General features: G+C 34.1%; 2 protein-coding genes across 4 annotated transcripts; one reads left to right on the top strand and one right to left on the bottom strand.

Moving 5' to 3' along the window:
* The first annotated feature begins 18 nt into the window (after nt 1-18).
* On the top strand, nt 19-9,793 carry l(3)05822 (SH3 domain-containing lethal (3) 05822). 3 transcript variants are annotated; one of them, XM_028175219.2, is made up of 4 exons: nt 19-172; nt 797-1,656; nt 2,727-2,948; nt 7,449-9,793. In XM_028175219.2, the coding sequence occupies exons 1-4, from the start codon at nt 154-156 to the stop codon at nt 7,764-7,766; spliced, it is 1,419 nt and encodes a 472-aa protein (XP_028031020.2). In that variant the 5' UTR covers nt 19-153; the 3' UTR covers nt 7,767-9,793. The 3 variants fall into 3 exon arrangements, with proteins under 3 accessions (XP_028031020.2, XP_028031022.2, XP_028031021.2); XM_028175221.2 differs by having other exon boundaries at nt 61-349; XM_028175220.2 differs by lacking the exon at nt 19-172 and adding an exon at nt 466-533.
* A 136-nt stretch (nt 9,794-9,929) lies between these two features.
* Nucleotides 9,930-16,090, bottom strand: LOC114243636 (cysteine-rich hydrophobic domain-containing protein 2). The gene is made up of 3 exons (XM_028175195.2): nt 15,830-16,090; nt 13,597-13,807; nt 9,930-12,446 (listed from the first exon to the last, which is right to left on the bottom strand). Exons 1-3 carry the CDS (start codon nt 15,949-15,951, stop codon nt 12,279-12,281), a joined length of 501 nt encoding a protein of 166 aa, XP_028030996.1. The 5' UTR covers nt 15,952-16,090; the 3' UTR covers nt 9,930-12,278.
* Between the last annotated feature and the right edge of the window lie 3,071 nt (nt 16,091-19,161).

Here is a 19,161-nt window from a genome sequence, read left to right as displayed (position 1 = left end):
ATGTATCCAACTCTAGTTGTTACCATAGATAACATATTCATTGTTACATATGACCACCACAGATAATACACATATGTACGACTTCACAATATTATTCATCAATTAATTATTCAAATAGCTTCTGCTGCGTTATATCGTTATTTTAATTCAATAATGGATCACTTTGGACAAGGTACTTAAGTTTATAACTTCATCCCAACTCTCTTTTAGACTAAACAAGTACATTTGTGTATTAAAGGTTTTTGTGTAGCTTTAAACTTTGAAAACGGAGATGACATTAATCATAATCAGTTATTAACCCTTCCTTGCAATTACGTCGAAATATCAAGGCCGTAGTTCTTAGTGCCAGGTACTGTTGTAGTCATTGAAATTTGCAAAATTAAATTCGTTTTAGATTCACCATCATATATTACATTGGCTGCTTGGGAGTTTAACGTTATTTTAGTAAACAATCAATTTAAGGTGCTCCACAAACTGCAGTTCCGCCCAGTCAATCGGACTATTGACTTTAATCGAAATGTTCACTTTGATGAGTTGAGTGTTTGCCGCGAGTGTAGTGAATAGAATTAAATATTAAAAATAACTATTTTGAATACAAGACACCTCTTTAGTTGGTCTGAATAATTAATTTTGTGAGCTACATAAACTCATAAATATATTGAGGATTTTGGATGTATTTTAATAAGTGATTAGAATTTTTTGATAAAATATACAACAGAAATCTGTGTAGCTCATCCTTATGAGCTACACAGATTCCTTAAGTGAGCTTTGAAATCAAACATCAGTATTTTTACAGGGATGAAGGGCCCTACTAGACCTGCCCCTAACGTGCCTGTGAATGGAGTGCACCGCTACTGTCCAACTACTAATTGGGATAATGATCCGTTTGGTGATGTGTTTGAACCTACTCCACATGTCCAGAAGAAAAAGCCTCCTCCAAGACCACCACCACCCAGAGTAATAAACAAACAACCTGATATTCCAGCTAAACCTTCCCATTTTATTAGAAAACCAAATGTGCTTTCATCTTTACTATCCCGTAAAAATAGATCAGTTAACAATCAAAATATTATGCTACAGGGCATAGTATCTGACTTTGAATGTGAATTGGATTCAAATAAAATGTTTCCTAAATGTGAACCAAAGAATATACAGACTGGTGCTTTGATCGACCTATCTTCACCACCCAGTTCTCCTACATTTACTACAAGGTCTAGCAGCGATGGATTAAGTGTGGACAGCTTTGGTTCCGATGCTACAACATCCACTAGTCATCAAAATGCTCTCAACGGAAACTCCTCACAGGCCGAGAGTGGTTTTGAAGATGATTTTGATCTATTTATGAACACAAGGAAGAATGATACAGTCGATGATATGACTGTGATTGATCCTTTTTCACCTCAACCAGCTAAACCACTAATAATGAAAAAACCAATGATAATGAAAGATCCATTTGATTTAACAAGTATTAATCTACATGCCCAAGCTCCTTCATTGAAAGGTCCAACAATTATCAGAGCAAAGCCCGCCAGGCCTAAACCACCAGACAATGTAGTACTATTGAAAAATAGTTTAGGCGACACCTTCTCGGTCACCAAAATGAATGTTAACATGACAAAACCTCTACAAAAAGTGAACCAATATTCAGATCATTATGTAAGTAGCCTTGTGTTATTTTTTTATGACATAAATCATTGTTTGTATCACCACATATGCTTGAATAAAACAAAATGAAAATCAATTTAATATAATATGTAAAAAAAATATTAAAATTTTCAATTATAATCAAAGCTAAAGAACATTACCTATTAAAACAAGTTAAAAATCTAGACACGTAAATGCAATTAACAAAGATCAAATCAATTTGCTGTTGTTTTATCATAATTAGGATCAAATTATTTTTGTAAATCTTAATCACATTGACAAAGAGAACCCATTGCTAATTTTAACCGAATCAAGTTATAGCAGCATATTTCTATATATTATATATTTAAATTTTCTAGATAGCAAAAAAAAAACAATATTATCTTTAAATATTTAAATGAATTTTGTCCTACTAGGAAACATTTTTCCATCCATAAAATATGCTTTTTTTTATTGCTTAGATGGGTGGACGAGCTCAAAGCCCACCTGGTGTTAAGTGGTTACTGGAGCCCATAGACATCCACAACGTAAATCCGCCACCCACCTTGAGATATAAGTTCTAAGGTCTCAAGTATAGTTACAACGGCTGTCCCACCCTTCAAACCGAAATGCATTACTGCTTCACGGTAGAAATAGGCAGGGTGGTGGTACCCACCCGTGTGGACTCACAAGAGGTGCTACCACCAGTATTTGAATGGAATTGATATTAATGATAAAATTCAGACTACTAACTTTCGGTAGGCAGTGGCTAGGCTCTGCCCCTGACATTGCGACGTCCATGAGGGACGGTAATCATTCAACATCCATAAAAAAAAAATATCTTCATCATAGACAGTGTCCAGAATAAATATTGTGACTACTCTTAGTGACGTAAAAAGGATTTTTTTCTACAATTACTACAATTGATTGCTTGTAAATGGAACCCATTGTACAAAGTAAAGGGAAAATTTATCAATATACACAAATTGACGATTTTGTTTTTTTTGAATAAATATTAATGCAAAATACATGAAATAGTTAAACAATGTAGTAAACTAGCTAGGTTAAGTTTTCAATTCACTTTGTAATGTATTTTATTTAAGGATGCAAAATTGAATTGGGAAGAAAATGATGTTGAGAGTGAGGATAGAGAAGGGTCTCCACCAATGCCCACAATACCTCCGCCTCCACCACCTTTGCTATCTGATGAACCCACACCTTGGACTGACTCCATGAATTTTGAAGAGCTAATTTCAGAAGACGATCCATATGCAATTGCTATCTTTGACTACTTCACTGATCATCCAGACGACTTGTGTTTTTCAGTAAGTGTTTTTAATCTAAATTTTTGTTATAGAAAGAGTGAAAATATTGCTATTTTTCAAGTTTTTTTTCATTATCGTCACATGGCTGGAAGCCAAAGCAATGATCTATTTATATATGTACTTCCATTGTGTAGAAAATTCTCACGTGTCATGAAGTTTAAGGCCATTTCTTCAATAGTATGTTTATTACATTAGTGTTGTCTACTTTACTTGAAAGTTGTGAAATTTTCTAAACAAATATCTACGTGAAATATAATTATTATTGGTACATAATCGATTAATAAAATATTAATACTAATAATGAAGTTCATGACAAAAGCAAAACTTTTTTTAGTTGCTTTATGCTAGAAGGTTCATTCGGCTTTCGTCATATTAAGTCATTATTACATAGAAAATATTTGACATGTATTTCTGCAATATTTAAATATTCTTTTGTACCCATAGTAAAATGTTTTAATGATCGGCTTCCACACATTTCCATAATTAACTTGAATTTGAAACTCGACTTTAAACCACTTGAACTATTTTAATTATTTTTTCTTCGCCCAAGAACTGTCCAAGTGGGTCAGAGAATTTATTGTAATCTCATCCAGCTATAAATACTACCTTAAGTCGTATTCTAAAATAGTTTTGATACCATTCTCTGCTAAAAATGCATTAGTTCATTTGAAATTGTGTACTACATTTCAGACCTAGATTTAGGTACTTAAATAAGATAAATAATTAGGTACAGATAACACACAGTCATCTGGCCTCGACCTAGGATACCCTGTGCTATGAATACTACACAGTGACACACGGAACTTTAAAGAAGTCCATTTTTAAAAAATATATAAATATGATAAACACCCATACTTAGAGGAAAGAAACGAATGTTAGAAAGTCAGGAGTGCTACTTACTCCGCCACCGAGAAACTTAATTGTTTTTATATGGTACTCTTAAATTATAAAAAAAAAATTAGATAGTGACGTAACGTTATGCAAAGCGTTAGAAGTATATTCGAACGCAAAACGGTCCACTAATTTATTACATCAACACGAACTAAATATCATATTTGTTTTTTTTTTTCTACCTAAGCTGATAACCTTGATGGGCTATTACAGCGTAACCTTAGCTAGTAGGTGAGCTCACGGGGCTTAAACCGGAGTGATGCTAACACTGACCCTAGCAAGAGCATAGTTTCGCAGAATCTACCACCGGATCGGAAACGCGACCCACTGAGAAGATCCGGCGAGAAAATCAGTGGGCTGTGTCTATGGGTCATATTCGTATGTTTTATGAAGTTGTTACTGTGTGAGCCCGCAATCATCGTCGGGTCCTCTATAACTATGGCCTCTTTTGGACATATTCTTTGGATCAGATTTTCCCTAAAAGTTTGCACATACGTAAGATCTCCCCTGATCGCACCTCCTTCATTCGCTTTTTCGACTATTCGTGGATTTAAAAATGCGATCCAATTTTTATTTTTTTATTGCTTAGATGGGTGGACGAGCTCACAGCCCACCTGGTGTTAAGTGGTTACTGGAGCCCATAGACATCTACAACGTAAACGTGCCACCCACCTTGAGATATAAGTTCTAAGGTCTCAAGTATACTTACAACGGCTGCCCTTCCCTTCAACCCGAAACGCATTACTGCTTCACGTCAGAAATAGACAGGGTGGTGGTACCTACCCGCGCGGACTCACAAGAGGTCCTATCACCAGTATATTCGCGGATCTAATCGGTACATACACATTGATAAAAAGAATTCCAATATATTTTATATTTTAATATTTTATAAATCAAAATAAAAGGTATTCAACCGATTATCCTTTGTAAACGCGCTTTTCCATTTCACGGTTTCTGTATTCGCGGCATATTTACGGAACATATACCCGGCTTTTACTGTTTAGAGGTAGCTGATATATCTTCGCTACATTTTCGAATCAGAGATTTATTAGTAGTATTAAAATTTCCGTAATAGTCAAAACGAGTTTCTAATAATAACAACAGACTGAATTAATCCGGTCTGTAGTTATTCAATAAACTGTGCTTACAATTTAAATACAATGGAATATCAAATTTCAAGGGAAATTCTAAAAATTTAGAGTTAATCAGTTTTCGACTTAACGTTTTTTCTAATTTGCAAATTACCAGTTAGTTTGTTCAAATTGAAATTGTAGAATCGAATACCTCATGAATTCATGTTTTTGCTTCGACACCTTTTAACGTAGTTTCGTGCGCTAATTGCTGACCGGCTTATTTATTTGATATTAATAGCTCAAAAACTGCCACATCAGTATCTTCAACATTATTTTGATTATCTACGGTTGGTTCAGGTGGCTCAAATGGTTTTAGGGTTGGTGTTTCAGTGGCTACTTAGCTAGATTTTTTCTTTCCTAATCGTTGGTCGCCTAAGGGTTTATTTCAACTACGAGCGGACTAGTAGTTGAGCTCACGGGGCTCAACCTGAGAGACTGCTAACATCTGCCCTAGCAAGAGTAGTGCTTCACTGAATCTACCGCCGGATCGGAATCGTGACCAAGTTTGAAGATTGACGATAAACTCAGTGGGTTGCTCTATGGGATAGGTTGCAAATCGAATTCGTCGCATTGGACAAGTTTGACGAGAACGGTGACCGGCGCTTGAAGTGCCTAAAAGCACCGAGAGTGGATCAGGAGAATCCGATTAGGCGTATTCTATTATTAGGTAGACGTAAGAATAAAATAGGACATGCTTAGAGCGACGGTGGCTTTGCGCCTTTGGTGGCGGCCACAAAAGGAGGGTTGCTAAAATGTCTGATGCCTTTTAGATTTTAATGCTTAGAATTCTGGAATACCAAATGTTCCAAGTATTCCATATCTGCTAAGAAAACTTCGCACGAAATTGAAAACAAAATCTAAGTATTTCGAGGTAGCGCGCATTTAATTCGACTGCTGTGCTGACAATGAAAACCTGTTTGCCCCCTCTCTGTGGCTTATGACTTTATAATGTCATATTATGTTACCAGTATAATATAGACATAACTATACAATTTTTTCTTTAAATCTCAATTTGAAATATGACTCAATCGAAATTGAAATACAAACAATATTTACATAATAAAACATGAAGTCATGTTTATAATTACTAAGCTGTTACTATAGCTGAAATAATATTTTTTGTAGAACTTAGATTATTTCGTAATGAATACCTAATTATGAAATCTAATAGCCTAATTTATCATAGTAAACGTCTATTCATCAGATTGTTGCTATTCCGAAACCGGATAAAAGACCGTGAAGATCACTCAAATGTTAAAAGTAATTTGTGTAAGTTTTGACGAGACGGCGAGAAAAACTGAAATAGCAAAAAAAAAAAAACAGGAAAGATTATACAATACGTGTTTTGTTGAATAATACATATGTGATTCTTTTTAAATCGCATAAATATTCTATAGCTGTAGATATTTATATTAATAAAATTATATTTCTTCACCATCAAACAAAATCATCTTTGTAGGATGTTCATATTTACACGACAAAATCATTCAAGTGAATTATTTCTATATGGAAATTCCTGGCTTTGGGATCCAAAGATCATCATTAAAACAAATAGATACATAACACGCCGGCCCCCTTTTGCGTAGAAAACGCGATGTTTGCAAAACTCCAGATGGCTTTTAATGACGTAGGTTGTTTGGGGCGTTCCAATATTTCTAGAGTTGTATTTTTGTTCCACGAATGTGGGCGGCGCCGGCGACGCGACGTAGCGTTCTGTACTGTTTATTATTATTTTGTTATCAGCTACTATCACAGGAACTGGTTATCAGCACTTCCACCTCATGTGGACGATTAATGTTGCGTTAATTTTATTGCATTTATCAAACTCAATTTTATGGTTTATTATTGTGAAATCGAAATTTCTTTGTTTTAAAATGCTATTATTTAAATAGGCTATTTATTTATACGCATAAACTAAAAAATATACTGGTTCCGTCTGTTTCCACTGAGAAGCATTTCGGCATTTACTGGTGATAGGACCTCTTGTGAGTCCGCGCGGGTAGGTACCACCACCCTGCCTATTTCTGCCGTGAAGCAGTAATGCGTTTCGGTTTGAAGGGTGGGGCATCCGTTGTAACTATACTTGAGACCTTAGAACTTATATCTCAAGGTGGGTGGCGCATTTACGTTGTAGATGTCTATGGGCGCCAGTAATCAGTAACACCAGGTGGGCTGTGAGCTGGTCCACACATCTAAGCAATAAGAAAAAAAACACATCTCGAGTGCAAAGAGATAACATAATTTGAAGATTTAAGATGTTTTTTTAATAAAGCAAAGTTTACACATACGTATAAAAAACATTATCGAGAAACAATCTAGTTAATGAATTTGTTTCGTTTGCGGAAATTGTGCTCACTGTATGTAGGTACATGACCAATTTATTTTAATGCGTTCTGGAAATTACCATTTATGCGTACAATTATTATGATAATCATTCCAATTAATGTACTGAAATTGCTTTGCCCTCAATTTACAGGCCAACACCAGAATCAAGTTGATAAGGCGAGTGGACCACGAATGGTTGTTTGGACAATTAAAAAGCGGAGTCGAAGGCATCTTTCCCTCGAACTACGTGGAGATCAAGGTACCTCTTCCAAACGACGCTGCTTCTCTGAGACCTTCGATTGGAACAGCAATAGCTTTGTACAACTTCGAATCCAACGAGTTTGGGGATTTACCCTTCGTGCCAGGAGATAGTATAACAATACTCGAAAAACTCAACGATGAATGGTACTATGGCGAATGTAACGGAAAGAAAGGGCAGTTCCCCGTTAACTATGTCCAAATGAGTTAACTAAGGGACAACTGTTGTGATCAGTGTGATTGTGATTTATATATTCCCTAGAGGTTTGTGATATTTCACTAGACCGGACCGTAGTTTTTTTTAAAACATATGTACATGATATTAAGGTCTAGTTTACACAAAACGAAATCTTTACAATGCAATAAGAGATATCCAGTCCTCTTTCGTTCAGTGAGTTATGAATTATATTTTATGAAGCCATTTTTAACTTGTACAACTTAACAATGTTGCCATAATAACGTAAGTGTGTGCTAATTTACTTCATTAGCTTGTGAATGAAATTGACCCTGTCTAAATAAAAAGCAATGAAGGGTGAATGGCAATCGAACGGTTGAAAAAAAAAACGTTCATAGTTTCAAAAAACAATTATTAATTTGGTTGTGCCTGATTTTTTGTTCAATCTAAACCGAAATACGATCTGATTATTATTAACTATAACCTGCTTATCGTTTTGTGGGCATATCTGAAATAAAAGTAGTGATTTCTGATTAATTTTGTTTAACAAAATGTTGAACGTATTGTAGTTTAAATTTTATGATGTAACAATAATTAGTTGTTTATTTTGTCCAAAGTATTGTTATTTATGTAAAATTGTTTATTACAGGTGCAATGTTATCTTTTAATGCTGATAATAATTTATGAATCATGTTTGTGCCTACGTTATCAAAATAACTTGATACTTAATATTATATATTTTGATAGTTTTGTTTTTAATCAAGATAAGGAGCGGTTTTACTGTAAATTTTTATAGGTTTTCACCGGTCTTATCGAAACACTCATTTTATTCACTTAATATTTATAAATTTTGGGATATTTTAAATAAAGCTCATCAAGCTACTATTTCTTACGATTAAAATGTTACTATCACAATCTCTTGAGACATCATCCACATTTCTCATAGTTTTTGTAAAAGCTGCCGTCACAGCGAAAATTTGAAAAAAAAGAAGAGATTTATTGCTTTAAAATATATGATTAGGTGGTTAAATACAGCGGGGTTAGATTATAAATTATAGGCTTCCAAACATTAATACGTTTTATTGAACTCGTGGTGGCAGGGCGTGTTGTGAGCTTGCACGAGATGATGCGAAACTGTTTGGATTGTAAATTATATGGTGTTTCATTATTAAATTGATAACGAAAATAATATACCAAATTAAATATTATAGTGTCAGCTAAAATGGTGGCACCGTTTCACTAGTGTTTAATGGTGCGCGTAATTGGACATTCGTTAATTGCGAAAGAACACTTGCCTTTTTATGATTTTCCTCTTACCTCCAGGGGGGATACATTATATTATCCATATATAATGTATCCCCCCTCTAGGACCCTTACGTATTTAATTATTGATCCCCAATACATCACACCTTTAGAATTATAGAGACCCATTTCGAAATTTTTGGATTTCAACTTTAATTCAAAAATGGATCTAGAATCATTTTCAGCGATTCTTATTAATCAAATGAGCAAAAGTAGCCTATAAAGGGACAAACATATCCATCGGTCTCTTTCACTCCGTCCCCTTTCTCTACGTTTTGGGTTAGGTCCCTATAATTCTAAAGGTGCGATATATCAAGTCCTCTGCTGTGCAGTGCAAGAATATGTTAATCTTTAATATATATTGTATAATTATATTATAATGTAACAGTGACCTCTTGGTTCTCTCGTAGTTTGAGCATCGTCGGTCTATTTAAGCAATGTGGAGTTCGATTATACAAAAAAAAAATCAATAGGGTAAAAAATAATAAACATTTCAATACACAAGATTTGACAAGAGGAAATCATTTTTTTTTTAAATAAACTATTATATTGTCAATGAAATGTATGGATGGTATTGAATTTCTTAGTCAATTGTATAAATGCAAAGATTTTATTGTACTGTATTATTTTAAGTATTTTTTTTTTATTGTTGGAGGGACCATAATATAAGTGCCTTTAATGTATGTTACGTAACTATGTGTATATATGATGAATCTATTAATCGTATTCAATAACAAATTAAAAACCAATTTAAAAATGTATTTTCTTGTTTCTTCAGCGCTGGTCTGCTAAAAGGAGTTTTCATTGTTTTTATATTTAAATATGAAATATAAACAAAAGGGATAGTGGAAAAAGGGAAGTATTGTATCTATGGTACAATAAGAGAGAACAGTAAGATAACGTTCATCACATACAGTGAAACTTTATTTGAACAAAAATAATAATCTATAGGTACTTAAAATATTTACAATTCCTTATTTAATTACAACTTAATGTCAACGTACCCTGTTCGCTTTTCAACCGTTGCGTTCGATAACAGTACAAAAATTAAAGAGAAAGTGGCAAGACGTTCGGAGTAAACTTTTCATATTTTTTTCATGATTTTGTTATTACAACGACACGTAAGTCGATGTGTTGGATGGTTGTTGGGGTGTTGTCGCCGTGTTCAAATTCCTCATTCACAACATGTTGAAAAGAGAAAGTAGGGCGAGATATCCTCTCGAACAACGTAAAGGCGCATCCACTTTCATGATGTGAAGACCCTAGGATGCTTTAGAAAGAATCGTTTTTGTTCTCGCTTCAAAGGACTACTAGGGCAAGAAAATAGGAGCGTATGGCACTCATAGATTTACACAGTAATAATATTGCTGCACTGTCAAGTTAGAAACCAGAATGTAAATTAGAGCCCGGTCAGTAAGACCGTCCTCCTTGCTGGATGATCGAATGGACGGTAGCAGATCTATTTCTGCCGCTACACCATCGTTAATTAAATATAGAATACTAGCGACCCGCCCTCGCTTCGCTTCGGAAACTGTAATTTATTATTGATTTCTCCACTATTTAATGGATGTTATTATACATAAAAACCTTCATCTTCAATCACTCTATCTATTAAAAAAAACCGCATCAAAATCCGTTGCCTAGTTTTAAAGATTTAAGCATACATAGGGATATAGGGACAGAGAAAGCGACTTTGTTTTATACTATGTAGTGATGTGTTATTTTTACTATGTTTTGTTTCTGTGTTGATGGGTTAAACCAAACTTATATGGATCCTTTGCGTCACGTGACAACACTTCTCGTAATGAACCTGGATGCGCCATAATAAAAAAAAAACATTAAAAGCTAATTGTCTAATAACACAGTTCCAAACGTTTTGATTAGCTTAGCGACGTTCTCGCTCGTGGCTTTCAACCCATTATCTCAAACATCAACATTCAGGTACAATGCACTCGATTACGGAGCTGATATTACAAAATCACAGTAAATCTAGAAAGACATTTCTTTGCGTTTGTTTGGATTTGGGATAAAACAATTTGATAGTGAGACGAACCTAGTTGCAAGTTTTTAAAATGTTCCTTTTGAGATATTGCCGTGACTATTACGCAATAAAAAATATCTATATATATATTTCGACTAATAGTGCTCAATTTCACCGAAACGTAAACATAGTCTTGTTGTCAGAGCTGCGTAGGCTACAACACTAAATTAGACGCCGGCGCGTCGACAATAAAAATGATTAAAATGAATTGAGAGAATGACGAACGCTATGACCTTATAATAATGAAAACGCATTCGAAACAGCGAAAAACAAATTACACGTAACAATTACAACCGCAAGAACATTAGAGTTAGTGTAAAATTTTAACTCTTGATTATAAGAAACCTTAGTGACATTTGGTAAAAAAAAAAAAAAAAAACATGTTCAAGGTTGTGTGGCACGTGGCGGTAAATTCTCTTGGACGCAAAACGAAACTAATAAAAACTCGTGAAGAAATATGCAGCTCTAAACTCGTCTTAAAAGAAGACGCGATTGAGATAAGTTTTCTAGTAAGGATAATTTCTTACACTCTTGATATATATTGTTTATGAGCAAAATGATTACTTTCAATAGTAAAATATTAATTGAAACTTTTAATTAGTTAAGTGAATACATAACATAAACGTTCAGATGTAAACATATCTGAAGTAATGTTTAGATAGAATTATTAATTTAATCTTAAATCGATTATGTTGTATGTAAGACAGTCGGACATATGACCGAATTCTTTACGTTTTACAAAAATATATTGTAATTATTGTATTTTAACACACACTATGTACTAAGAGAAACTCTCCAACATGACTAAGAAGGGCCTCACCAAGCTTTTTTTTTACTAAATATTTACAAGTTTCTATTTATTTGATTCACAAACCGACCTTGCAAATTTATTACAGCGCTGATTATACGACAAATACCAAATAACAATATTTATTTGTCCATATTTTGTTCCACCTACTTATATACAATGTACACTAATCGGCCGGTAATGTAAGACATAAAGTACAATGTTTGACCAATTCACGGTTTCGTAAAACTTATAGGAGACTAAACACAAAATCTACTTTAAAATGTTATTCAAAAGTAGCTAATATGCTCTTGCTAACAAAGGTTTTATTCCTATGCAATGCAGACGTTCGACGTTATGAATGGCGTAAAACTAATTAGGATAGTTTTAAAATTAATTAGTAAGTACAAACAGTAATTTAATCAGGCCTGTAAATTGGTATTTTGGGTATAAATTCTATAAGAAGTACATACTCCATCATAGACGAAGAATCGCAATGCTGTTTTGTGAGTCTCCAGCGAAGTCCTAGCTTATTATAAAGACGACTGTTCTCCCATTCCAGGAGCTTGTTCAGAGAATGCTGAGTCTGGAATAATTACAATAAAGTTCATTAAACATTCTAATCTTATATATTACAGACATTATTAACTATTTGAAGTTGTTCTGTTATAGATATGCAAACTAGATCAATGTTCATCTAGTATTAAGTTTTTATCATGAACCATAGACATCATGAAGCAAATGGGGCCAACAACCTTGAGACATTATGATTATCTTAATTGTATATCGAGGGGTGAAAACCATTTAAAGTTTAAAATTTTGGAAAAATATCATGACAAAAAACCTTCATCAACTATTTGAGTGAGGTAAACATAATTAACGTTCAATTAAAAACATCGAATTGTTATTATTAATACCAAATAAAACAGACCTTTCATTACAAAGATAAACGGGGCGTATTTACCGAAATGTCGGTTAAACCAAATGGCCTTTCACCCTTCGATACAGTATAGCGGCTGTCCCACTCTTCGAGCCGGAACGCATTACTCCTTCGTCGCAGAAATAGGTAGGGCAGTGATACCTACCTATATATGTGAGCTTATAAAACTAGTTTAGTTAAGAAAATTTGATTTTTTATTACGAGGTGTTACTCTTTCATCCAGGATGTTATTCGTGAACATGTTGTTTTCGTCGTTGCATTTGTCTGCATGACATTAAGTACGTATTATCTCATTAGAATAATTGGTACTAGCATGCGAGATTCGAACATCGGTCGCGTCGTTTGATAAGAGTACCTACACCGGCCGTCGTATCCGATAGGATAAGACTACTTTATATTAACAAATTGACCCTTTTGACTAATAACATTGTGCTTAAATTATAGAGGGTCACAGAGTGAAATGAAACTTATGAAAAAGTCTTTGATGTCATATGAATCCATTGATCAAGGTTTGATGCATAAATTTAATCAGAAAGAAAATGTATTAATAAAAACGATACACAATAGGGAAACATTCTTATTGATGCCAAAGGAACTTTAAGCACTTGAATAAACAATTTTGCCTCTTTGATCTCAACCTCCAATTAATTTTATTGTTTCGAAGGCGATGGTATCAGTTAATATCACAATACTATTTTCAGAATATCAAATGTTCAGTATCACATTTAAATGAAAATTACACAGTTGTCAAATATTCGTTTTTAACTTAGAACTTAGAAATAAAGAAAGTAAGTACCCTTTTACTAAGACATATGACAGGCCATAGAGAGCATCCTAATGTGCAGCAACAACAGACACATCCGCAGAACAACCACTTCACATTCACAGGTAATGTCTTCTTGAGAACTGTGTTAATACGAGCTATGGTTGCTTGGTATTCTTCAGGAGCAACACGTGATTGAAGACCAGAAGGAAATTCTCCATTGAAGCGATTACTTAATCCAAAGCTGAAACAAAGGAAATATATTTGTTATAGCGGCCTGCTCTGGCTCCGTTCGGGGGCTTTAAAAAAAATTTCAATGATATTTGACGTTGTTTTATTTTTTTAAATAAAAGAACACTTATTGCGGCATAACTATAATAGTTAGATATATGCTTTCGCGACACTTTTTGTAAGCAATAATATGTTCTACAAAGTCATAGTACATTATTTTATTCTATCATCAATAGTTTTCGCAGGGCTTGTGATGTAAAGAATATTTTAGGTATTTTTTTTACACTTTGGGTTACATTATTGGAGTTTTAGTAAGGATCCTTAATGCTTTTCAAAAAATATTATAGCCTATGTCACTCGGGAATAGTGTAGCTTCCAAACAGTAAAATAATTTTTCAAATCGGTTCAGTAGTTTCAGGGCCTAATCAATACAAACAAACAAACAATCAAATCTTTCCTCTTTATAATACTAGTATAGATGGGCATGAATTTGTTAAGCCAGCCTAGCCAGAGCAAGGTAAATAAAAGAATCAAAGGGGTGTGTAAAAAAAAAAGTGATGCATTGTTGTAGCATATTGTAGTTTAAATTGTATCTAAATAAAGTGTTTTAAAGTCGTCGTGGCCTAAAGGATAAGACGTCCGGTGCATTCGTTGTTGCGATGCACCGGTGTTCGAATCTCGCAGGCGGGTACCAATTTTTCGAATGAAATACGTACTTAACAAATGTTCACGATTGACTTCCACGGTGAAGGAATAACATCGTGTAATAAAAATCAAACCCGCAAAATTATAATTTGCGTAATCACTGGTGGTAGGACCTATTGTGAGTCCGCACGGGTAGGTACCACCGCCCTGCCTATTTCTGCCGTGAAGCAGTAATGCGTTTCGGTTTGAAGGGTGGGGTAGCCGTTGTAACTATACTGAGACCTTAGAACTTATATCTCAAGGTGGGTGGCGCATTTACGTTGTAGATGTCTATGGGCTCCAGTAACCACTTAACACCAGGTGGGCTGTGAGCTCGTCCACCCATCTAAGCAATAAAAAAAAAAAAAAAAAAAAAAAAAAAAAAAAAAAAAAAAAAAAAAAAAAAAAAAAAAAAAAAAAAAAAAAAAAAAAAATGGCATATAGTATTCTACTATTTCATTTAAATAGAGAAATATAATGGTCAGGTCTAATTAAAAATAAGAAAATTTATTTCCAACAAACATGATTTAAAAACACTTTCTCTGCAGTCTCTGTACTGTTTCAAAGAAAATCTACAAACTATTTACTTAATATAAGGCATACCATTATAGCATCCAAAACCAGCAGTTTGAGCTATAAACTAGACAAGATAAAAATATATAAATAATGAAGCTAAGTTTTCATACATATTATTACTGATACACCATTATATTTAATTATGTGTTAATCTTATCTTTGTGTTTATAATAGCTATTAATATGCTGCAGTATACATTAAATTTGTAAAGATAAAGGTGCAGATATTTTCCTTAATAAGGAGTTTGTGGTAAGAATTATTGAGTATATTAAATTGTTAATACCAATCATGTCTTTTGAATTTAAGAAACAAAATAATAAGAAACAATTTAATAATTAATTTATTAATTAGGTTTTGCATTCTAGAGTATTATCCTGATTAAGATAATGAATTTAATGTTGGAATTACTGTAGCATGTTCTTCATTAATTTGATTTAATTAGGACAACAAAGCAAAATGAAATCTAACAGTTTCTTTGTTATTTATGAATAAATAATAATTCACTACAGTGAATTTGTTTCTCTTTATCAGATCATTAATTAGAATACTGTGAAAAACTTATGTTGAATTGCAATGACATATTGTCAATGTTTTAAAAATTGGCTTATGGTCAAAATATAGAAGAAAAAACTCTTTTCAATGGCGTTTTATAAAGGATAACAAAAGAAAACATACCTAGGGAACTAGAAATTACGGACGATATAGGCTAGTAAGTTGAAGTTGTACGAAAACAGCTGATGAAATTCATACAGTAAGTATAAAAATGAAATCTTACACTGTCATATTTCCAGCTCCACGAACAACTATCGGATCTGGCACTAATGTCACATGCATCTCCTCTATATTTTCTTCACCGTCATCGAGATCATCTGGATAAATAGCATCAAAATCTGCCATTTTACTTACTAACTATAAGTCTATAACGTCTATTATAAACACATAACAAAGCACTGTTTGTTGGATATTAAACTTTTAAGCAAAAAGAAAAAAGGAATACATAGTAATAGTAAGTGTGTATATGTTTGACATTTGCTTTATAAACAGATTTGTCTAGTGTTGCCTCTTATTTGTTATATTGTCTGCTATTCTATAGTAGAAAATAACTAAACGAAATCAAAAATATTGTAAAACCGATTAGGTAATTAATTATTGTGAAATCCTAATTTATATTCATCAAAATTACCAAAAAGAAACATTGGTTAAATGTAGAATATGAACAAAACCTTATACACTGTAATAAAGTTGTAGAGGATGCTGTAAGCAATTTTATTTCTAATTAGTATGTTATTAATTAAATACTCGGGGCTGTGTACGGCATCAGCCATCACCTAGGCGGACTCCGGAAAGCTAGTCCAACGTCCTTTAGTGCTAGGGGGGAAAGGAAACAAAATGGCGACGAACCTTAGCTTCGATGGCTTTTACGAGTTTTAATATGGTGGAAATTAGACGCTTGGGTAATGAGTGCTGCTCAGGTTATGAGGACATTCTTACCATTTGTTTTTTTACTTCAATTCTATATTATTATGAATGATTATTTTTTTATGAAGATTATTCTTTAATGACAGAAAATCGAAAATTGTGGAGATTGAAACCATTAACTGCGCCGTGGGAATTATGATAAATGTCTAATCGAATCAGTCTAAACGTACTAAATTCGGAGTTTTTACTTCATGATATTTACACCGTCAATGAAGATATATCGTTTATCTTTTCCAACGAAAGATGGCACTAGATGGTAGCTAAATGAATATAAATCAAAGGCGTGGAACAAGTTTTACCACACGGTGAAACTAGCTTAGCCCCTCGTGGTTACTATAAAATAGCAATAGGTAGGTAGGCAAAAAACGTTTAACATTTTCATCAAAAAGCCAGCGCAGAATCACGCATTTTTACCGTCGCAGGCAAATGTACTTTTGATTCACCGTTTTAGTAAGTGGTTGCGTGTTTTAATGTGGTCACAAAGTAAAATTGGAGTTTCATCAACATTAAACACTCAATTGGTTGTGTTCTTGTTTTCCTAGGTTGACCAGCATAATATGCTGTTTTTTTTGCATGTATGGGTGGACGAGCTTACATCTCACTTGGTGTTAAGTAGTCACCGGAGCCCATAAACATCTACAACGTAGTGAAGTCGTCGTGGCCTAAGGGATAAGACGTCCGGTGCATTCGTGTTGAGCGATCCACCGGTGTTCGAATCCCAGGCGGGTACCAATTTTCTAATGAATTACGTACTCAACAAATGTTCACGATTGACTTCCACGATGAAGGAACAACATCGTGTAATAAAAATGAAACCCGCAAAATTCTAATTTGCGTAATTACTGGTGGTAGGACCTCTTGTGAGTCCGCGCGGGTAGGTACCACCGCCCTGCCTATTTCTGCCGTGAAGCAGTAATGCGTTTCGGTTTGAAGGGTAGGGCAGCCGTTGTAACTATACTGAGATCTTAAAACTTATATCTCAAGATGGGGTGGCGCATTTACGTTTTAGATGTCTATGGGAGCCATTAACCACTTAACACCAGGTGGGCTGTGAGCTCGTCCACCAATGTAAGCAACAAAAAAAAAATGCTGCCACCTACCTTGAGATATGAGTACTAAGGTCTCAAGTAAAGGTACAACGGTTTTCCACCGTTCAAACCGAAACTTCTCGGCAGAAATAGGCAGGGCGGTGGTACCTACCTGTGCGGACTCATAAGAGGTCCTACCACCTGTATTAGTGTTGACGAACAAAAGAAATCTGATTAACCTTTTATTTTTAATGCATTAAGTGGTCTAGTTTGGGAGACGAGCTCACGACCTAACTGGCGTAAAGCGGTAACTGAATACCACAAAAAGTAATATGGTGATGCATATTTTGATATATGTGTGGTGTCTCAACAATTAGTAGTAATTATATGCAGGGGAAAATGCAAGATTACAGAATTCCCTGCCTGTCTTACGAAAGATCAGAATTAGTCTGCCTGTATAAATAAATAGGTGAGAATACTGTCCCAGTACCGTACCTACTACTGCTACTAACTTCCTAGGACCCTAAAACATCCTTGGGCCCGCGGTCGTCGCTCAGCTTCAGTGATGAAATCAAAGTAGTATAGTAATAGCTGTCCTACTGCTCAAACGCATACCTGATTTGCGGTAAAAACCCTTGGGTTTGTGATAGGTACATGTTTTCTGTGGATGTGTGATGGTAACTCTAGCAACAGTAATCATCTATGCTTTGGAAGTTTAAATTTATCGCACGATCTTAATATCACACCGTTGAAGTTCATCGTGAAAATGTGTTATTTGATTACCTTGAATTGTATTTTTATGAAATTTTGTGTGCAAATCGGGTAGGTCTGAGAATCGGTCAACATCTATATTTCATACACCTAAATGTCAGGGGGCGGTATTCCAAAAAAAATTTCCTAGAAATAATATATACGGCAAAGCAACGTTTACCAGGTCAACTAGTTATTCTATATAATAATCGTAGATAATAATACGCTTTAATTATAATGTTTATCTATTTGTACAATAATTAAAAAGGATAGTTTTTTCCTACAGTATATAGCTTTAGTAATTTAATTATTTTTTTGTTAATTAATTGTTTTCTTCATTTTGTTTTTTTTGTTAATTAATTTAGTTAATATTATTAAATAAGTCAGTGGCGACCAGATTGTGTTTTGATGATCCTTAACTGTAAAATTAATTAGTACACGAACATAATCTTTATATTTATACATATAAACTTTTATACAGGGTAGCCTACCTTGTATAATAGATAAGACTACAACGCCTTCTGAAAATAAAAAGTAAGCAAAAAGTAGTATCTGAATGCAGCACGGCGGGGTCCAATTATACCTAAATCCAAACTATTCAAAGACCTATTAAAACAAAAATAAAAATCGGTTCAACCGAAATCGTCATACGTTGTTGAAACCATTTGACAGCAGAAAAGTCGGTACCGTACTTTATCTCACGTAAGACCTATTTAATTCAAGAGTTCGACGTGCAACCTAACTCCCAGACCCAACCCACTTAGTTTCTCATCGGATCATCACAGTGGGTCGCGATTCCAATCCGGTGGTAGGTAAGACGAAGCACTGCTCTTACAAGGCTAGTGTTAGC

Source organism: Bombyx mandarina, chromosome 07 (assembly GCF_030267445.1).
Source record: "Bombyx mandarina strain Sakado chromosome 07, ASM3026744v2".
NCBI classification, from domain to species: domain Eukaryota; kingdom Metazoa; phylum Arthropoda; class Insecta; order Lepidoptera; family Bombycidae; genus Bombyx; species Bombyx mandarina.
The sequence above is the reverse complement of the archived record's forward strand: the minus strand, read 5'-3'. Positions and strand labels throughout refer to the sequence as shown.